Consider the following 20,191-nt stretch of genomic DNA (forward strand, 5'->3'; position numbering starts at 1 on the left):
GGCAACATGTATTTTTGACAGCATTATAAATGGAAATTGTCTCCTATTGAAGCTATGAGGTGACTGTTTAAATTTCCAATTAATTTATGCAATATATATTTGTACATGAATATATTATACTATAAGAACGGTGCAAATATTTTGGACATTTATCGTATTATTTATTTAATAATTATTGTAATATTTTTGATAAGGTATTATATTAGACATATATTTAAATAGATATATAGACACACACTGCATACTAATATCTGAAAAACGTTATAAAAATTATGGAGACAGTATAATAAAATTAAAAATACAATATTGTATATTACAAATGTATTGCAAGTGGCTATACCTATGTGATGACTGAATATATAAGGTACAAGTTCAAAATAATTTATTTATTCCAGCTAACATTAGATTATATATTATTTAATTATTAGACTCGTTCGATTTAATTTAAACATATAAGAAAAAATATTATTACTATTCATTATGAACTGTTCGCATAATATTTTTAATATTTATACTGTTTATATTATAATATTATATATAAATACATGGGTAATTGAAGATGTACCTAACACAAACAAAATGGAATGGAAGTTCGGTATTTTTTAAAGTCAATACTTCAATTATTATAACTTTGTGGAAAAAATACAATACCACTTATAGCAAGTCGTAAAAATCAAAGTATACTTTAATTTACTTGGACTTACGTTAACAGAAGTTTTCAATCCTGGCGTAAATGATTCTATAACATAACAAAACCCTCGTATAAATGCTTTAGAATTGGCAAGTGGTTTTTGATATATAACCCATTCTAGAAGTGACGGGTATACATGAAATGTATTTTACCAGAATAAAAAATAACTATAAATGTAGTTTTTGGCACTAAACCTAGTTTGATCTTTTGATAATATTGTGTTAAAATATAATGCATAAATTTTTTTTCTGGAAAGTGTTAGACCGCATAAATAAAAGATAAAAAAATATTTGTTTAATATTATTTCAAGCAATAAAACATTAAAATGATGGTATATATTAATATATTATTATATATAAAATGTTACATATTTAATTACCTACCTACAAATTATAAGTAATTGAATATGTAAATTATAATGTATTTTTATCATAACAGCGTCTTAAAATAATGTCTGTATGTGTCTTAAGAATACAATGATACAATTATGAATTAATTATTAAAATTATTAACTTACGAAATATAATACAACATTATTTAATTATATGTATAGTGAATTGTTATCTACTTATAAACACTCCGAAAATCAACGATAGAATTTTTTACCAAAATAATTTGAAAATATTTTACTGAAGTAGGTTTTACTTGAACTCTAAAAAGAAAGCAATTACAACCAATTTCAGTACCAATTCCATTTGTATCCATTGTACATAATACAATTTATTAAAACATATAATAAGAAATCATTTTTGGTCAGTCGTTGACCATATTATACACATTTTACATTATTGTAGGTATAATCATATATTATTTATACTTCTTCTGTCTTGTTTTTTATATTAGTGCTTATGCTCTTCTCTGTATATTTGGTCACAATACCTACGATTTTTTCTTAGTGAAGCTCCGTATTTCTTTGTAAAGCAATTAAATTAAATTAAATTAAATAATTAAATATTATAAAGTGGGTGCTTTGTACATTTTAGTTCACAATAATTTTCTTACATTTTTTTTATGTATTAAAAATATTTTATTTTTATTTTTTTCTAGATTTAATAAGAAATAAGTAGGTAGTGTTGTATCAAAATTATGTATCCGCCATGTCATACGCAATATTTCTTGACTTATTTAAATGTTAACTATTAGGTGAGTATTATATTGGGTCAACATTTAAAAATATTTTTATGCTATAAGATTATAAATTAAAAATTAAATATTTTGTTCAAAAAATTGTGCATTACTTTTATCATAGACGATGATAAAATAGTATAAACAATTTTTGTTTTAATTATTTATAATTTACAACAAATACATACAGTCTTATCATAATATGATGTTTAGATTTAATTATATCAATGTATAAAAATATAAATATTAAACATATTATGTTAAATTATCAACCAATACTTAAACAATATTATTTCCATTTTGAATAAGAATTTATAGTTTTTTTATATATACATTTATAATATACTTTAACTGTTCATAATATTCAAATATTTTTAACTTTTGATAAACAATTATAAGTTTAAATTAAATTAGCTTTTATACATAAATTGTTTATAAATTTGATGAGCAAAACTTCACTAATATTCTAGAAAATTAAAGAATCTAAGACTAAATTAAATGATATTATTAAAACAATCAATGAAACAAAATTAGCTTTAAGCTAAAATGGTTTAAACTCATAATTTATACAAAAAGTTCTATTCAAACGTATATGTTTATCGCCGAACCCGCAATAAAGTATTAACTTTAACAAGTTCCCAATTCTATTAAAAAAAAGAGAATAACTTTAACTTCATAAATCATTCTACAATACAGCGAATAATTCAAATAACTTTTTTTAAATAATTTACTTTATTTTTCCCTATCATTAGATTTTCAGAATTCCTAATTGAGTTTAAGTATTTATTTAGTAGGTATTTATCTATTGAAAAATTGAAAAATCTCATGTTTCTTCGAAACCAAATAAGTAAAAATATTTAATTATAAATATAAGCTAGTAAGTACTATTAAAGGTATTGTGTTTATAAAGTTCCAAATATATTATAAGATATATATTATTTTGAATACGTGAAAGTCATAAAACAATAAACATAGACATTAAAAAATATAAATTATTTAATTGGAATGTATATTATATATAACTACAATATAATATACGTGTCTAATCACGTAGGGTTGACATGTTTTTAGGTATATAAGATAATATGATACAATTAAAAAGTATGTTAAATTTGTATATAAGTTAATAAGATTACTAACCATAATTTATTATCGTTTAATATACACGTTTTTTTTTCTAAATGTGTAAACCTAACTATTATCAATAGTTTTTGGTTTTGGTTTTATTTCTATTCGTAAGCTCTGAATTTTCGTAATCATTTTTAAATTATAATCTAAAATTTATAACCTAAATAATATTTTATCAAACTACAAGTACATAATATAATTAACTTAATTCTGTGCTAATGATTATAGTGTTATTATTATATAATATTTATTTTTATAATATACAATTTAAATTTATTGAATTGTAAAATTAACTAAAGAGCATCATACATATATTCATATAGCCGTATAAGTTTTAAAAACGCACAAGTAAGAAAATGCGAAAGGAATACAAACTTGAAAGAACAAAAAAGAAGAAGAACCGAGAACAATTATTATTTCAGCGCGATTTTGTGTCCCTGCAATTTATTTGTGCTGAATTTTCAGTGCAGTATCCAATGTATAGTTCTTTTACAACGACGTATTAAAACGTGAAGAATGAAAAAGGGAGAAAATGTTTCAGAAAGCATTAGTTGGGTAAAAATGTTGCAAAATCCTTTCAGTACGTTTTCTAACAATTGCTTGAAAAAAACATATGGCTAAGTAAACGTTTTATAGTTCTTTTGAAATAAAAACTAAAATAATTTAACGTTAATCAATAACTTACTGTTTATCTTTATAAAGAATATCGCATTAGATATTATATTATGCCGAGATACGTAATCAAATATCAAATATATTATACAATCTATTGAACACGTTCGATTTGTTTTATTAATAACAATTATATAGCAATACGATTCGACGGGGGTTGATTACTTGGGTTGCAACCATCATCCATCCCCTCACCACCACATCAAAATATCTAAGAGAATATTTTCTATAACACACCAACCCCTATTGAGACTTCCACAGCTGAATTTTAACTATTAACTACGACACGCATTTATCAACGGATTGGTTTTATTTTTAGCGCAATAGCTCCTCCTCAATTGTCCACAAAGGAAAGGCAGTCTGGGACATCCGGGACGAGCATCAAAGTCCAAGAAATTATCCAGAAGCCAAACAAACACTAGGACACACGGTTGTCTTAATTGCGGCAATATATTTACTCCGAGCACTCCGAATTGGATACCTACCAGTCCAACGTTGTTATATTTCCGCGTCAAATACTCGCAACACAGTAGAACCAACACTGGCCACGCACTTAAAGTCAGTAAAATAATTATTATATTTTTAAAAACACTAAAATATAATGATATATCAAATAGTGTTTACCGAATTTATAATTATTTTAACCTCATAACAATTGTATTCAGACATTTTTTATATAAATAATTGAACTATTTCAGGACATTATAAGTTTTAATTTCGAGACAGTTCGACATTTAAACGAACAATGAAGATTTTTTTTCTTTTAACGATTTTAGCTATATTATGATACAAATCAAAAAATATTATTCGTAAGGATTTGAAAATTTTTGAAATTTACGTATATTATTATTGTTTTATATGCGCAACGCAATTTTCAAAACGTCGATACTACCATTTGTATGCTATTTATACCACAAATCTATTTCCACCGTTCTACGGTACCTATGCGCAGTATGTATAGGCTTATAAGTTAAGGGTCCCGGTGCCAGTTTTTCAAATTTTCCACAATTCTATAAAATTTGAAAATTAAATTTTATATTTTAGTTGCTACCTCAATTATTAAGACTTTTCCACTAATCTACTACCCGATAACTATTAAGGGGTTGATAGGGTGTATTTTATCGAAAAAAATTATTTTACGGGAATAACTCTCAAGCTTTATAGAATTGTCAGATTTTGATGAGTATTTTTTTATCTGAAAGAAGAAGACTTCCTACAGCCCGCATCAATCTCTGATTTTGTATTTTATTTTAAATAATAGTATAAAATAATTTATAAAAAAAGCTAAAAATTGTCTTTTTTTTAAAGACTTATAATTAAGATTGAGATAAAAATATCGAAAAAAGGAGTTCAATGCGGGCTGTAGAATATTCTCCTCTATTAATAAAAAAAAAAATTATCAAATTTGGTTAACTCTACAGGGCAGGATCATTATTCCCGTAAACCGTGTTTTTGAGGTCAAAATCACATTGGCACCGGGCGCCTTAATAACATTAATTAAATGATATCTTTATGCGATGTTTTGGCAAAAATTAGATTAATATACCGGTAGTATACTAATTAAAAAAATGAATTAGGTACTGATAGTAATAGTACGCCTAATTAATATAATATATGAATTATAAATTAATATCCTTATAGAAATAGTCAATATAGAGGCCAACCACTGTCTCTACTAAAAATTATTTTTCGTATAAATTATTTTACAATTATTTAAAATAACAAATGTATTACATCTATCACAGTGATTATTCAATGACCTCGAAGTGCACTCGAAACCTATAAACATCAGAGGGACATCTCGCGGGTTTATTTTTCTTATTACCTACGTTTTAAGTTTTTAACGTGATCATTCACAAATATACCTATTTGGTATATATTTAACTGATATTAGACCAGATCACCTTGATCAAATGAATATTTAAGAAACGAAAATTAACCTTTTATCCAGAGGATCAGATTAATAAATCATCATTATTGTTATTATCTATTATTATTATTATTTTTTTTAATATTAAACAACAAGATAAATTAATTTTCCAAGAACAAAATAGATAATAATAATAGTATGAAACATAGAGACATCGGTGTTGAATAAAAACAGTATAATATGTACGATGCATTTTCTTTCATGTAGATCAAATGAAAAACCCCTTTAGGGATTGCCGGCGGTGACTATAGATGCTCTAGATTGTTACGTTAAACGTTTTACGTCGGGACGAGTTTCTACGCGTTATGTTAGAATTCGTTTCTTTTCACGACGACCAATTCACGGAGCGCGAACTGATATCAACACTTCAGTTTTATAAGCGTACGCCATACACACACGAAAGTACATATAAAAATGCATTTGGTATACATTACGCGTGTGTAATGGGATGGTCTGGAGGAAAATTACGGTCCCGGAAATTCCGAATTCGAGCGGCTGGTACTCGATAACCATATTCTCCGACGAGAAACGTATATAATATATATATTATATAATATTATGTATTTTTTTTTAGCTGCAGTAAAGCTCCATATTCACTGTGGAAAATTTCCCAATGCACCAATGAATGCGTACTATGACGCACACGCCATATAATACTATACCTATCGTTTGTATATCTTACTATGTATATAGAAATGAATATTCAAAGCGAATAAATATCTAACATTGTTTTTTTATACATAAACTTATGTGATAATATAACCAATATCCATGATAGTCCCTTGTCCAATAACGACAACTTAACGGGCGAATGTCATTCCGTGGATTTTATACGTTTTAAATACTATTCTTATTCTAAAAAACAAAGACATTTTAATATTAGGTATTATAGTATAGTACCATAGTAGTGTTAATAACATACAAATGACACGACAGACAAGTATTAATTATTTGTTATTTAGGCTGCATCACTCTTGAAAACAGCTATTCTAATAACATTATTGCAATATAGGTACGTACCATATTTCTAATTTTGTAAACCAAAAATACATATTTGAATAACATATTGGAATCGATTAGTTGGCAATTAATTTACTTTGTAATAAAGTTAAACGATTTCCGGTGCAACCATATTCTTTTTTTTTCATCGTCTGTTTTAATTAAAAACAACGATTAAATAATATAATAGTTAAAGATACAGTTTGTTTTTCAATATTTTAGATTTAGTGTAGGTTTTGAGATTTTTTTTTATATTTTAACACTTTGTTAAAACAAAATGAAGTGTCTTCTCAGTATCATATTCCATTAATTATAATTAATACATTTTATTACAATCATATTTATATTTCACTAATAGCTTATATTTTATTGACGCATATTTTTTATTTATAGACCTTTACAGCTTACAATGAAACAATACAAAGTTTATCATAATCAAACACATAAATTATTGCATCAGACATATGCCATATAATAGATTTAATATAGGTACTTTTCAATGTTTAATTAATACAATTTACAATTCAGTAAACATTAATAGTTGATTGATTATTTACCATATTACCAACAATTCAAAATTATTAGATTCAACACGTCATATCATAATATTTTGTATTAGAATGTTAGTAACTAGGTACAATGTTTAGAATGAATTCATTTTATAAGTAAGTTAAAATATGAAGTTGTTATTCAAAGTAGGAAACTAGAAATAAATCCTTAATGACTGACCTAATAATATATGTAATTATATTTTAGTGTCACTTATTACACACGCAGTCCTCGCATTAAACAGTAAAGATTTTAATCAAAATTTGTATTTACAGAACCCCACAATTAACATAAAATTGAATACATTATAGACATGATATATTTGTACACAAATTAATTATTTGAATACTTCCAATATATCAACTTAAATAATGTATAAAACATATGGTTAATTTAGACGTGTTTAATAAAATATAAAAACATTCAACAACTTAGGAACTAAAAGAAATTGCAAAATATTTATAAAAAAATCCACAAATGTAAATTAATTGAACAAACGACACTAATAGAATCGATTTAAATTGTTTCATAACAAAGGAATTGGTTCAAAGTCGTAGTTTTTAATATAGCAAGTTGAATCTTGTTGTAGATGGTGGATAACAATTAGGATTCTTTCAAAGGCCAGCAATCTGTGGTTCATCGGGCAAATCTTATGTGTTTCACAAAAAAAAAGTATTTTTTAGAAATTAATAAAAAATTAGTACATTTTCAACTGGAAATAAACGTTAATACAAGATAAACCAGAATCTAAATAACCATTGTCAAAATATAATTTTTTTCTAACGAGAATAAAAATTATTGTCTTACCTATTGTAGAACATAGTTACCGTAATAAAACTATAACAATGGACGACGGATATAATATAAATATATCAATAGTACTTAACGAGTAAATATTTATATAATGAATTCAAAGGTTGTTGCCGTTATTTATATACCCTCGAATAAACTTGTAAATATATTTAAATGTTCGATATTAATTGGTCGTATGAAAATAACTATAGATGTGGTAGAAAAACGACTAATTCAATCGTTTTTTTATACCTACATTCTAGATTACAAGTAAATATTCTATAGAGAAATATTCTCTACAACGACCTTTATAAGCTAGCACAGACGTACAGTGATGATCAAAGTATGTTAGTTTCAATATTCAATAATTTTACCTACATAATAGGTACATAATATTCTATAAAAAATTCGAAAAACGCAATCATACGTCAATATTAATATTGTTATTATTACATACTATTATATGTTTTTCAGATAGGTACCTATACACAAATTGTTTTATACTTTTATATAAATATTATGGATACGTATTTACGTATTTACGTACGAAAAATAAACATATTCTAAAGTAAAATATAGTGAACTTTCCATATTACGAAGTCTCACAGGCAAAAAAAAAAAATTCGTATTATATAGAGAAATAAATTCATCAAATAGAATTAAATACATTTGGTTTTAATTTAGTTTGGTTCTTAAAAATATTTCGCTAAACAAACAATTTTTTTTTAATGGAAGTTCGTTACACGAAAGTTTCATTCTAATAATATATTAATTATTTACCTCTAATAATGATATTTTAAACTTGAATTGCAACTGTAAAAATAAAATACTATTCCTAAAGAACAATATTAGATGATCATTTATCTACCAACGTTCAGTCTGATTTAATTCTAACGTAATAATTTGTCCAACCAAAAACAAATTGCGTATGACAGCATATCACTCATACAGTAGGTATCTGTAGTTTGGTCACGGTGAAGACTTGTAGTTCAGACAAACAAATAACGTATAATGTATAGTATAATGTAGAATAACCCAAACACACGGTATACAAACATCTCTTTGATAATAATCCCACCAAAATGTATGTTTCCACGTAGAATTAGTTGAAATCATCTAAAATATAAGGTAAAGGTCTAATTTGGAATTCAGCGTACCACGTCTACGGTGGCTTTGCACCCCATTTTACGATTTAGACTACAATCTACAAAGTATCTTTATAAATATACATAATTATGTCTATAGACCTATACTTGATACGATTTTTATGACTTAAAATTGAGAGTTAAATTTAATCGAAAATAGAAAACCGGGAAAGGAAATATATAGTAGATTTCGAGTGTACCTCTTCTCTTATCGATTATCTACTGTAATGGATGTGTTAAATTTTAATTCAATAATAAATCATTTTATATGAAAACAACTGTGGGGACAGTCTGTCAGCTTATATTTCTAAGGATATTAATTTATTATATAATATATTGTATTAAATACTAATAGTCATTAGTCATTTATTTTTCTATTAGTAGTATCGTAGGATGGTTTGGATAGAAACGTGATATATAATGACTTGAATCTCAGTATTTTGAAAATTGCATTATGACGTATAGTACCTAATTAATATTATACTTGGTGGTGAAAAGATTCAAGTCCCTCAAAATATAAATTTTTAACTACATCAAAATAACTTAAATAGTAATTTTCATTTAAAAATCCAATTTCGTCGAAATTTGAACGTGAAATGTCTCTAAAAAAAAAATCTATTCATATGAATTTTTGATATTTTTTTTTGTTGTACATTACCTTCGTATTACATTTTGAATGTTTTTTAATTACAGATTACAATTGTATTATGTACCTATTGTATCGAAATAAAAACTAAAAATAGTTTCAAATATAAATATAAATTGCACAAAAAGAGCCAAAATATTTTCAAAATCACATTATGTTCATAAATTGCAATACAGGCTGGAGAAAAATGAATAACAGTGTATCGATTATTTCGATAGGATGCACAATAAGTCATCTTTTGTTATCACGAAATTCCTTTAATGAATTATTTAGTGTATTAGACACAACCGACCCGAGCACGTTGAGGGACATTGATATTCTGACGAAAATCAAAGGATACTGCGCAAATGTTGTGCGGTATGGCCCAGTGTCCGTCACGGCGTCACCCTTGCACTGCCTTGAATATCATCACATCGCACGACGTGAAAAAGATGATTTATCGATAATGAATAAATAAAAATATTTATATAATTATAAAACTTTAAGTGTGTGTATAGGTACCTATAATATGTATATATAAGTATTGAGTATGTAGGTACATAATGAATTACCTATCAGTGACCTATATTATACGTACGTAATATAATGTACATGCTGTGTGCCATTAATTATTATAAACTAATTACAAAATATTAAAAAGATTTATAACTCATAAAAATATTATGTCCAATCAACATTTTCCAAAACAGTACTCAAGTAATAAAATTTATTCGCTGAGAGTTGGAAATATTATTACTTTTCTGCTTACGAATTCGATTAGAACAAGGACAATTTCACTGCGCGGCAGTTGTCGACGTGTTGAAATGACCATTGGGCATTGAGTATTTTCACGGTGTATTTTTAAATGAGATAAAATCTTGGAATGGGGTGGTTGGCGATGGTGGTGGTAATGATGTTATAAGATACGACACTTTTATTTCTGAGGGAAACGTGATAAGACAAATGTCATAATACAAAAGAAATTGCGGCCGTGGGTCTGTCAACCTCGTGCGTAATAACATAGTAAATACGATTTCCTCTCGATTATATATATCCGACGGGCAGGCCTTTCCTGCTGCTGGTTGACGCGTTTAACGACCCGATGCGGGAATGCTAATCGCAAATTTTTATTTTAATACCATTCTGTACTGTCGTTATTTTGTGTGTACATTTATTATTACACGACTCCCGGATGTAAATAATATTTTCCACCACCAGTATCACACGAAATAATCACAAATGTCTATACATTTTGATATTAACCAGGCGGCTCTCTGCCTATCATATAATAATAATGTAGTAATATTATATAGTCGCCGAAAGTGCACCCCATCAGTCGTAAAAATGAAAAGATCGCCCCCTTCTGTCATTATTTCTTGGTCAGGAAACCAAAGCCGTTTCGACGTCGAACGGATAACGTCTGCTACTTGCCCTATTTCTTCAAATATTATGGTTTACGCCTCGGATCGTAACCTAACGCACAAGTGTTCTGTAGAATAACTTGATAGTTGAATACTTCGTCGACAACTGCAAGCATATATCTTACGACACTCGCTCATCCCTATCAACTTTTTTACATGAATTTACATCTTAATCAGGAACTAGGACCCTGTTGATTTTATAGGTTTCGATTCCAGTTTTATTTCATGGTATTTCCAATTCAAATTCAACACGATTATAAAATATTATTACTTTATTACTTTATTATTTGTTATGTTATGTTACCATTTGAAAAAAGGGATTCATACAACTTTAATTAAAACCAAAATACAAATCTAGATTTTATTATCAGTTATTTAGAACAAAAACATTATATATATTTTCATTTAGCGTTAATTGTGTAACAGAGATGCAACCAAAAAAAAAAAAAAAATTATATTAATGTAGGTAGGTTCATGAAATCAAAATAATATTTACAAGAACCAAAAACCTACAACCCAAAATAGATTTCAATTTCAATTCGCTTCTAACAAAAAAAAAAATATTAAATGAAATAATGGCTCTTGCGATATCTTGCAGTAGGAAGTTTTTTGCAAAATGTTACTCTCACCTATCTGCAGCTAGTCAACATCGAAGACGTTTTCCGCACAATTCCTCAGATTTTTTTAAAACTGTTTACGCTATAATTCTATATTAGATCATATCATTATTGCACCTATACAATTATATTCAATAGAAATCCACCCAAGTTTCAAGTATACCCAATGACCAACGGATATACGAACTTCGGACCCGGAAAATGTCATGTCTAACAATATCACGTTGTACTTAATACAGTCCAGTGGTGTACTGGTGTATTGTGGAGGTATACGCGGGTACACAGCGTATACTCACTTCTCTAGTTTTATTTTAAGCGTATACTCACTTATCTAGTTTTATTTTTAGCGTACACTGTCTTAATAAATGCACGATAATACATGGATATAATATAACCGTATGGTGCTTCGTCATTGACGGTCAAATCATTTTGCTGCTGTCAGGGGGGGTGGCTAATTTTTTAACTATTTTATCACTAAAAATATAATTTATGGTTATCTTATAGATCATCGATATTGGTAAAAGTTCACGGGGAGACCTACCACCCCATCACTTCCCCTGCGAGGTTTTATATCTACTGGAAACCGTGCATTTATATACAATTATCAGTTACAAACACAAAGTATTCTATAATAATTTTTAATTTTTAATTCTCTGATGGTATTTGGTAGCCGGTAAGTATCGGACGTGATTATCAAAAAATATTTAAAGAACCAAAAACCTTTTATGTGTACATATTTAATTGTATGTACATTTTCTGAATTTAAGTTTCCAAAAATAGAAATTTTCATAATTGTGTGACTCATTGCCTTTCAGGTTTTTAATTGAATTCTCGTGATTTTTGTATGAAAAAATACTACAATAAATATCCACAAAAGACTGTCTTCAAAAGTATTATGTTCTTGTATCTAGTCATATAAATCATGATAATATTAATAAGGGGTACAAGAAAATAATAAATCGAACTATACGATCAAAATTATTATTATTTTTATTTAATGATAACGTTTTTACCATTTTCACCTACCTGCGTGAATAAGGCATAATATATGTATACCCAAAATTAGTATATAAATTATTAATTAAGCAATACATCACACTATATTATATAGTCGTACGTAATACACCTCATATATCGTATATCTCATATATTACAGGATTGTACGTCGTAATGACAATATATAATATTATTATCCGTTGTTCTTATAAATATAGGTAGGTAATATTATTATCGAACAAAATATGGTCTGAAATTTCAAAATGCGCGTACAACCTGCGGCGCGATGCACTCACCAGCACGTAGACGGCGAACGGCATGACCACGAGGGCGACCAGCAGATCGGCCAGCGCCAGACTGACGATAAAGTAATTGGTGACGGACTGCAGGGCCCGTTCGCGGCACACGCTGATTATCACCAGCACGTTGCCAAACAGCGTGAGTATTGGGAACACGACCAGCCCAAGTGCCCAATAGTTCTTGACGATGACGACGACGGGATCCTCGTAGCAGCCTGTGTCGTTGTTGAACACGGACGACGGCGACGTGGGCAACGCGGAACAGTTGCCACCGTCAAAGTATTCATCCGTGTAATTAAATCCGCCGACGTCAGAGCCGCCTGTACCGTTGCCGTACATCGCCACCACCGCGGCCGTCCGTTGGGCCACCGCCGCAGCGGCCGCGGTCGCCGCCCGGTAAGCGAGCAGCTCGCCCGTGGTCGTCGCGGTCGCGATCTGCAGCAGGCGCCGCCGCCGCAGCAGCAGCGGCAACCACGTCACGTGGCCGCCGGTGCGGCTGGCCACGGATACGCCACCGGTTGACGACGGTTGGCGTGCGTCGGACGCGCGGCAGTCATCATCCGCGGTGGCGGAGCGCGCCTGGACCGGTAGACGGCTATCGGGACTGTCACTATGTGGGTGAGAATTTCGCGACGATCATCCGCGGCACCGCTATCACGCGGAAACCGTAAGCACCCCCTGCACCTTCAACACTACCCCACCCACCTGCCCCACTACAGTGCTGTACGAACAACAACAAAGATAAAAAAAAAAAAAAAAAAAAAAAAAAAAAAACAATAACAATAATATTATTATAAACGGTGATACGATAACAGAGAACACGCGACTCGTCTATAGATGGTACGACGATAATATAACGTGTGGGTGGTGACGCGCGAAATCGTCCGCTTTTCCGCACACAACGCGCGCGTACCGTCGACTGATGGTGGTCGTGTCGCCCGCGAGAACGGACGCCGCCGCGTTAACGCTATACGGCGGCCGTGGCGGCGGCGGAGGGTAGCGCGCGCGCGCTTTCGTTCACCCGCTCGGCGTTTCGCCCGTCCTGTAGTCGCGGCGGCGGCACAACGCTCGCCGCCGACCCGCCGTTAATTATCAACTTTCCGGCCGTGCACACACCGGTGGTATTCATCGCCGCCGGATATTATCGCCGTACGTTTAAGTTCTCCCGCCCGTCCTGCCGCCACACCGGGCCGGGCTGTCCTATTAAACGTTGCTGGCCGCGATTGAGTTATTGCGCACCGTCAACGTCGGCATCGGACTCGAATAATATTGTTATTGTTATTATTTGTGATGTGGATGCGACATAGTGGTGGTGGCGCGCCGTCGATTGACGTCCGTCGTACTTGCGCCGGTTTCGGCGAGCTGCACGTCAAGGAGTGACAACAATACGGTCAGCAATCTAAAAGTGACAACGGCCAACCACATAAAAGCTACAAAAGCCGACGGACTAATCTCGCGGACTACATATTATATTGTTGTGTAATATTATGCAGCTTTCGGTAATATACCCAGTACCCACCCTCGAACGACGAAAAAACCATAAATTAACCAGTTTTAATTTGGCTCTGGAGAGTCGATAGGACTATCTTAGTACTTATCCTCTTTAATCCTCAAAGACATAATCTAACCAGATTCAGATTGTAGGTACTCAAAAAAAAAACAGTTAAATAGTGTGATTACGCAAACGTAGAAAAAAATCATAATATATACCTCAAAAACAATTATAATTTAAACATACAAACACATTAAGCAAGAGCTGGGATCAGCTCCCCGATCAACATCTTTGTTGGCATTCAATATTACACATTTAAAACTTACTACTTATATTAAGTTTGGGGCCGGTGTAGCGCAGTGGTCACGCTGTTGACTACGACTCACACAGTCATCGGTTCGAATCATAGCAAAGTATGAACAAATTTCAAATTTGTGTGGTTCTACACGATCACCATTTTTCCGTGCTGTCGTCCGATTGCGTCATCTGGTTCCCAACTAAGTCCCGCTCCGCTGGGAGTGAAGATCGCACATATCTCCTCTTGGAGTAGTGATATATACATAGATAAATTGATCACATGATCTCCCTACTACCCACTTGTGATAAGCATTGACCTTGCGGTCATTTCAATGAACAAATACAGAAAAAAAAAACCAAGTTTGACGGTTATTTCGGTATACTATCTTACATTGGTATTCCGGTTACTGCTCGAATACCGCTTAAATAGTATACCGTAATACTGGAGTACCGACATATCGTTCAATACCAAAGTGAAACGGTACCTATAGTGTATCCTATACTATATGGGTTGATGGTTTTTTCGGTAACCAGTAGGTATACCGATTCTAATACAGCAATACCGCCTACCGGTATCCACTTTCGATACCGCCAACTCGAGGACTAATTATGCTATAGAAATTTGCAGTATTGTAATTTAATAGTGAAAAAATTATAAATTGTTGTCTCTTACATAGAAATTTGAATCAACTACCTAATAAGCTGTATTACAATAAACTATATTTTGTAAAGTCTGTCAATATTCACGAGTATGCGACAAGATAATATTGTATATTATTATAATATAGGAGGTACCTCTATGATACCTTTTTCGTATAGAAAACTGGACAGCAAAACTTATTATTCCAACCCATTGCGCACCGAAATCGTATTATATTTGGCGTGTCCCGATAACCAGAGTGTAATATTGTGTACATAATAATAATATTAATATTATTATGTCGACGGTCGGGGTGGGAGAAAAAATAAAATACAAAAATACGCGTATATAGGTACGAGCACATATTTCTATACTGTATTCATATATACTTTATGTGGTATAATAGAAGTGCGCGAATGCAACATGCAGTGACTGGACAATATATAAGTGCTTATATGTATATCTACAAATAATATATAATATATTGTTATTATATTAATATAGTTGTATAGACACCTACGTCTGCGATCTGCCACATAGCTGGTTTGGCATAATATATAATAATATAATAATATTATTGTCGTACAAGGCCCAAATATTATGTAGAGCTGGACGCTAGTAATGGATTTGAAGATTATATAAAATAACTATATCAAGAAAACGAACTGCGAGACTTCAACATTGCAATGATTATTATAGAACGCCATCGTCACGACCAGAATGCGAAAGGTCTTCCAGCTGTTGCCATCAGCAGCAGGTGCAGTGTTTGTAGACACACGATCATTGACCCGGTAGACCACGCTAAAATTATTGTGTTTAGTTTTAAAAAAAGTGTTTGTCTATGATTTATTATTATTATTATTTTTTTTTATTAAACATAAAATACCGTGGCAGCTCTGGCCATTGGTCTGACAGTGACTTAAATTATTATTACATATTTACATACATTTTATACTTAATACGATACAGGTTATATTTCTTTATATAAAGTAGATTTTTTTAGAAAAATAAATAGTTTTTGAATTTCGGTTGATTCGGGACTGAAGATTTCGTATAGGTGAGTGGCTCCGAAGGTTTCCATACGATCTTGTTGATTATATCTGCATTCAGTGAATAAGTGCTTGATCGTGAGTTGTACACCAGATTTATTATTATTTAAGTTAATTGTTCTAAATATTTGGTCTTTAAAATATAGTTACAGATTGATATATATTATGTTAAAGGTCCATCAATCGATAAACGTGTAAAATAACCAAAAATTAAAATCATATAAATAAAATGTCATTGAACAGATTTTAATCTTAATAACGTTTATTCAACGCCAGGTAATATTTACTATACATGTGTTGTGCATATTTATAATTTTAAAAACAAAACTAAGAAGTGTTTAACAAATAAACGTCAGAAATAATAAATTACACAGTCACGCATAATTTCGTTAAGCCTTTCTCAGTTAACACGGACTATAAAACAGTTGTTTTTATATATTTACTTACAAAACAGTCTCCACCGGGCGCCAAGAAGTCTGTGTGGACTGGACACAGTGTGACCGCTCGTTGAATCATACAACTTAACAACGTATTATATGTACTAATATGCATTCGAATTATAGTTATTCTGAGCTCGTCGTCACGGTCGTGTCTAGCGATTGTGTGCTAACGAATCAGACATCATCACTTACAAACTACACTACATCATCTGATCTATATTCTGTTCTCGTTGACTTAGTCCTCTAGTTTGGATATTGAAGAACCAAAGTCGAGAATTTTATTATTATTATGTTCACAATATTCTTATGTTTAAAAAAGTTGTTTTTAATAAAGTAAAGTTTCTTTGTAATTTTTATGTAATTATAAATATTAATTATGGTTTTGAAAAAAGTAGTTTATTTTATTATTGTTTGATATAAAACTTAAAGTATTTATAAAAAAAAATGTTAAAATATAAATAAGATTATAAAAATGTGTAGAGATTTGCAAAAATTGTTTTTGCCCCCACGTGAAAAGAGCCCAAGTTACGCCTAAGTGCTGGAGTTTAACTAATGGTTTGATGATATTCCTGACCAAATACCTGTTTAATAAGGAGTGTGAAGTGAACGTATACGACAATAGGATTGGGATAATCTAGGTATAGAAAGAGAATTATTTAATAAGATAATCGATAGTGATAAAATAAATAAACATTTGCATCTAAATAAGGGGGTATATAGTTATTTTATTATTTACGCTTTAGTTTTAATGATTATTATTTTACAGCACACTCCGGGACCACTAAACTCTAGTGACACTTTTGATGGGGGTATGGGGGGCTGTGCCTCACAAATTATTTTGTACTTTGGTTTTCAGGAATCTGGTTTCTGTAACTAAATCTTAGTTACGGCGCCGTGAGCACATCCTTCCTCTATATATAAGCAACTACGCGTAGACCTTGTATGTATATGACAGTGTTTGGAAGGAACAGATTCCTGTAACGAGAAAATGAACTAGTTCTTTTTTTCGAGGAAAAATAACAAAATTGTTCGTTCCTTTCTAGTTCCAATAATTTATATAGATAAGTATGTAAATAATTGAAATTAAGATATATTTTTTTAAAAGTGCTTAATGTATATTGCTAATAAGTGATCGTTATCGACTATCGACGTTATACAATCGATATACGTTGGCCAACAATTTAATTTTAAAGAAAACTTCAAAATAGAATTATAAAATATGAACGTACTTGTATATTATATTAGAATTAAAAACTAAAGAAGTATGCATATGAAAAAATAAACATTAATGATGAGGTAAGAATTTTTATTTTATTTGGAACTAAAAAAGAAACTCGTTCATTTTCCAAAGGAACGACAAAGGAACGAACTCTTTTTTTTAAGGAATAAGGAACGGAACGAATTCCTTTTTATATAGGGAACTTGCCAAACACTGGTATATGATGCGAATTATAGCCGAATAGGTATACATATAATTGTAATATTGTATGAAACTTCACGTTGATGATGATGAATCACGAAGATTTAGTCAAAATAAAAAATAGGTTTGATTTTGATATTGTTATAAAGCGGTCCTGTGAAATTCAAGCATGGCACCGCCACTTGCTTAACGCCACTTAATTGCAGTTACCCAAACACCACGTAGAAATTATGCCGAAGGTAAATTATTTGTACATAATAATAATATTTTATACCAACAAAATTAAACGGATAAACTGTTTATATATACCTATGTATTATTACAATATTATTATGTGAATATAATATAGTCATAGTACTGTAGTATAGTGTAATGTGGAGTGGCGACCTTTTACAGCCAAAGCCATCGCTTATCTCTTGAGTGGTCCAAAATAAATAAACTTGCTGTTATTATTTATTCGTGTTTTTTCCCCCTGATAGAAGACACTTCAAAGTGTTGCGTTCCCGGTGCCAAACTGAGCATAACAATAACGATGCATGGACAATACATTACGGTCGAGTCCACAATTCGCTCGCGATCATAAACAAACATATTATTATACAATATATATTATTATTATTATTTGCAGTGAAACAGAAGCGTGTGCTATTATTATTATTATTTTATGGTTGAAGTTGTGTATGTACCGCCGTTGGGAAAGGTTAACAACGGTGGCTAAATATCAATTCGACGCATATTAAAATATGTTCTACTAAAAGTTACGTTCGTTCAAATATTTTATACGATTTAGGTACGCACCAACGGTGACAAACTGTAGTTGTTGGCGTTTATGCAGGTGGACAACTCACTTTAATTTATTTGTCGGTGTAGTTACATAATATTATTTAAATATTGAAACGAGATCGTTTCAAAATAACGTTATTAACCAAATACGTACATAATATTATATAGGTACCTATGATAATCATCGTTACAAACCGGCTGATATTCCCGTGAATCCCAAATGATATTCATTGATACGTGGCATTTTTTTTCAATTTAAAACAATACATGTATTATTACGAATTATATTTTGTTTTTACAAGGAGTCATTCCGTGACATTTACTGTTACACGACTTGTCAACCCCGGGGCAGGCACAACGTTTATTGTCGCAATCAGTTTTGCAATGGCAGCGCTGAAACCCTCGAGGGCTCGCCACACAACTGACAACCATAATACTTCAGCCAAGAACGACCTGCAGTAGTCTCGCATGCAGACTGGCGGAAGGCGGTTTACCTGAGTCTGACTCGTTCAGTCTCAGACAAACAATACAATCGTAATAATTCACAAATTAATATAACCCGTATCTCCTTACTATTTTATCAACATTTCTTATATCATACGTAATTATATTAACTCGATTCACAAAAAAAAAAATCTCATTGATTTCCCCATTATTAGTTGAATAATTACGCTATTAACATGCTAATTAGTAATTACCGACCAATAACAATATATTCCGATATAACGTCATTTGCCTAACATATGCATGTATAATATATCATGCAAATGTTATTTTATTAGATGAACTGATTAAGAGGATGTCAGCGCAACTATTCGTTTTCTCTCTCTGGCCCACGCGCAACATAGACAAAATGCTATTACGCAAAATCATTTTTTCTATGCGTTTAAGTAATCTTAGAGTAAAGTCACCTATTACAAGAAAGATAGAGAATAATATTTTTGAGGGAATGACATATCGATTTTATATTTTATTATTATTTGACTTTGTATTCCACTTTCAAAATAAATAAAAAAATTTTGTAAATTTAAATGATGTTTAAATTGTTTTGAGACAATATTTAGACAAATCGATATGTCAT

The 20,191-nt window shown here is 30.7% G+C and overlaps 1 protein-coding gene across 1 annotated transcript in view; it reads right to left on the minus strand.

Annotated features, from left to right (window-relative positions):
• The window catches only part of LOC100166556 (dopamine D2-like receptor), a 376,736-nt gene extending 362,815 nt beyond the window's left edge, over positions 1 to 13,921 (minus strand). Inside the window, exon 1 of the mRNA XM_029488587.1 lies at positions 12,987 to 13,921. Within this exon, the coding sequence (XP_029344447.1) occupies positions 12,987 to 13,328 (342 nt within the window). The 5' untranslated portion in view covers positions 13,329 to 13,921. The remainder of the gene's footprint in view (positions 1 to 12,986) is intronic.
• Positions 13,922 to 20,191: the final 6,270 nt, after the last annotated feature.

This window comes from Acyrthosiphon pisum, chromosome A1, assembly GCF_005508785.2.
Source record: "Acyrthosiphon pisum isolate AL4f chromosome A1, pea_aphid_22Mar2018_4r6ur, whole genome shotgun sequence".
NCBI classification, from domain to species: Eukaryota; Metazoa; Arthropoda; class Insecta; order Hemiptera; family Aphididae; genus Acyrthosiphon; species Acyrthosiphon pisum.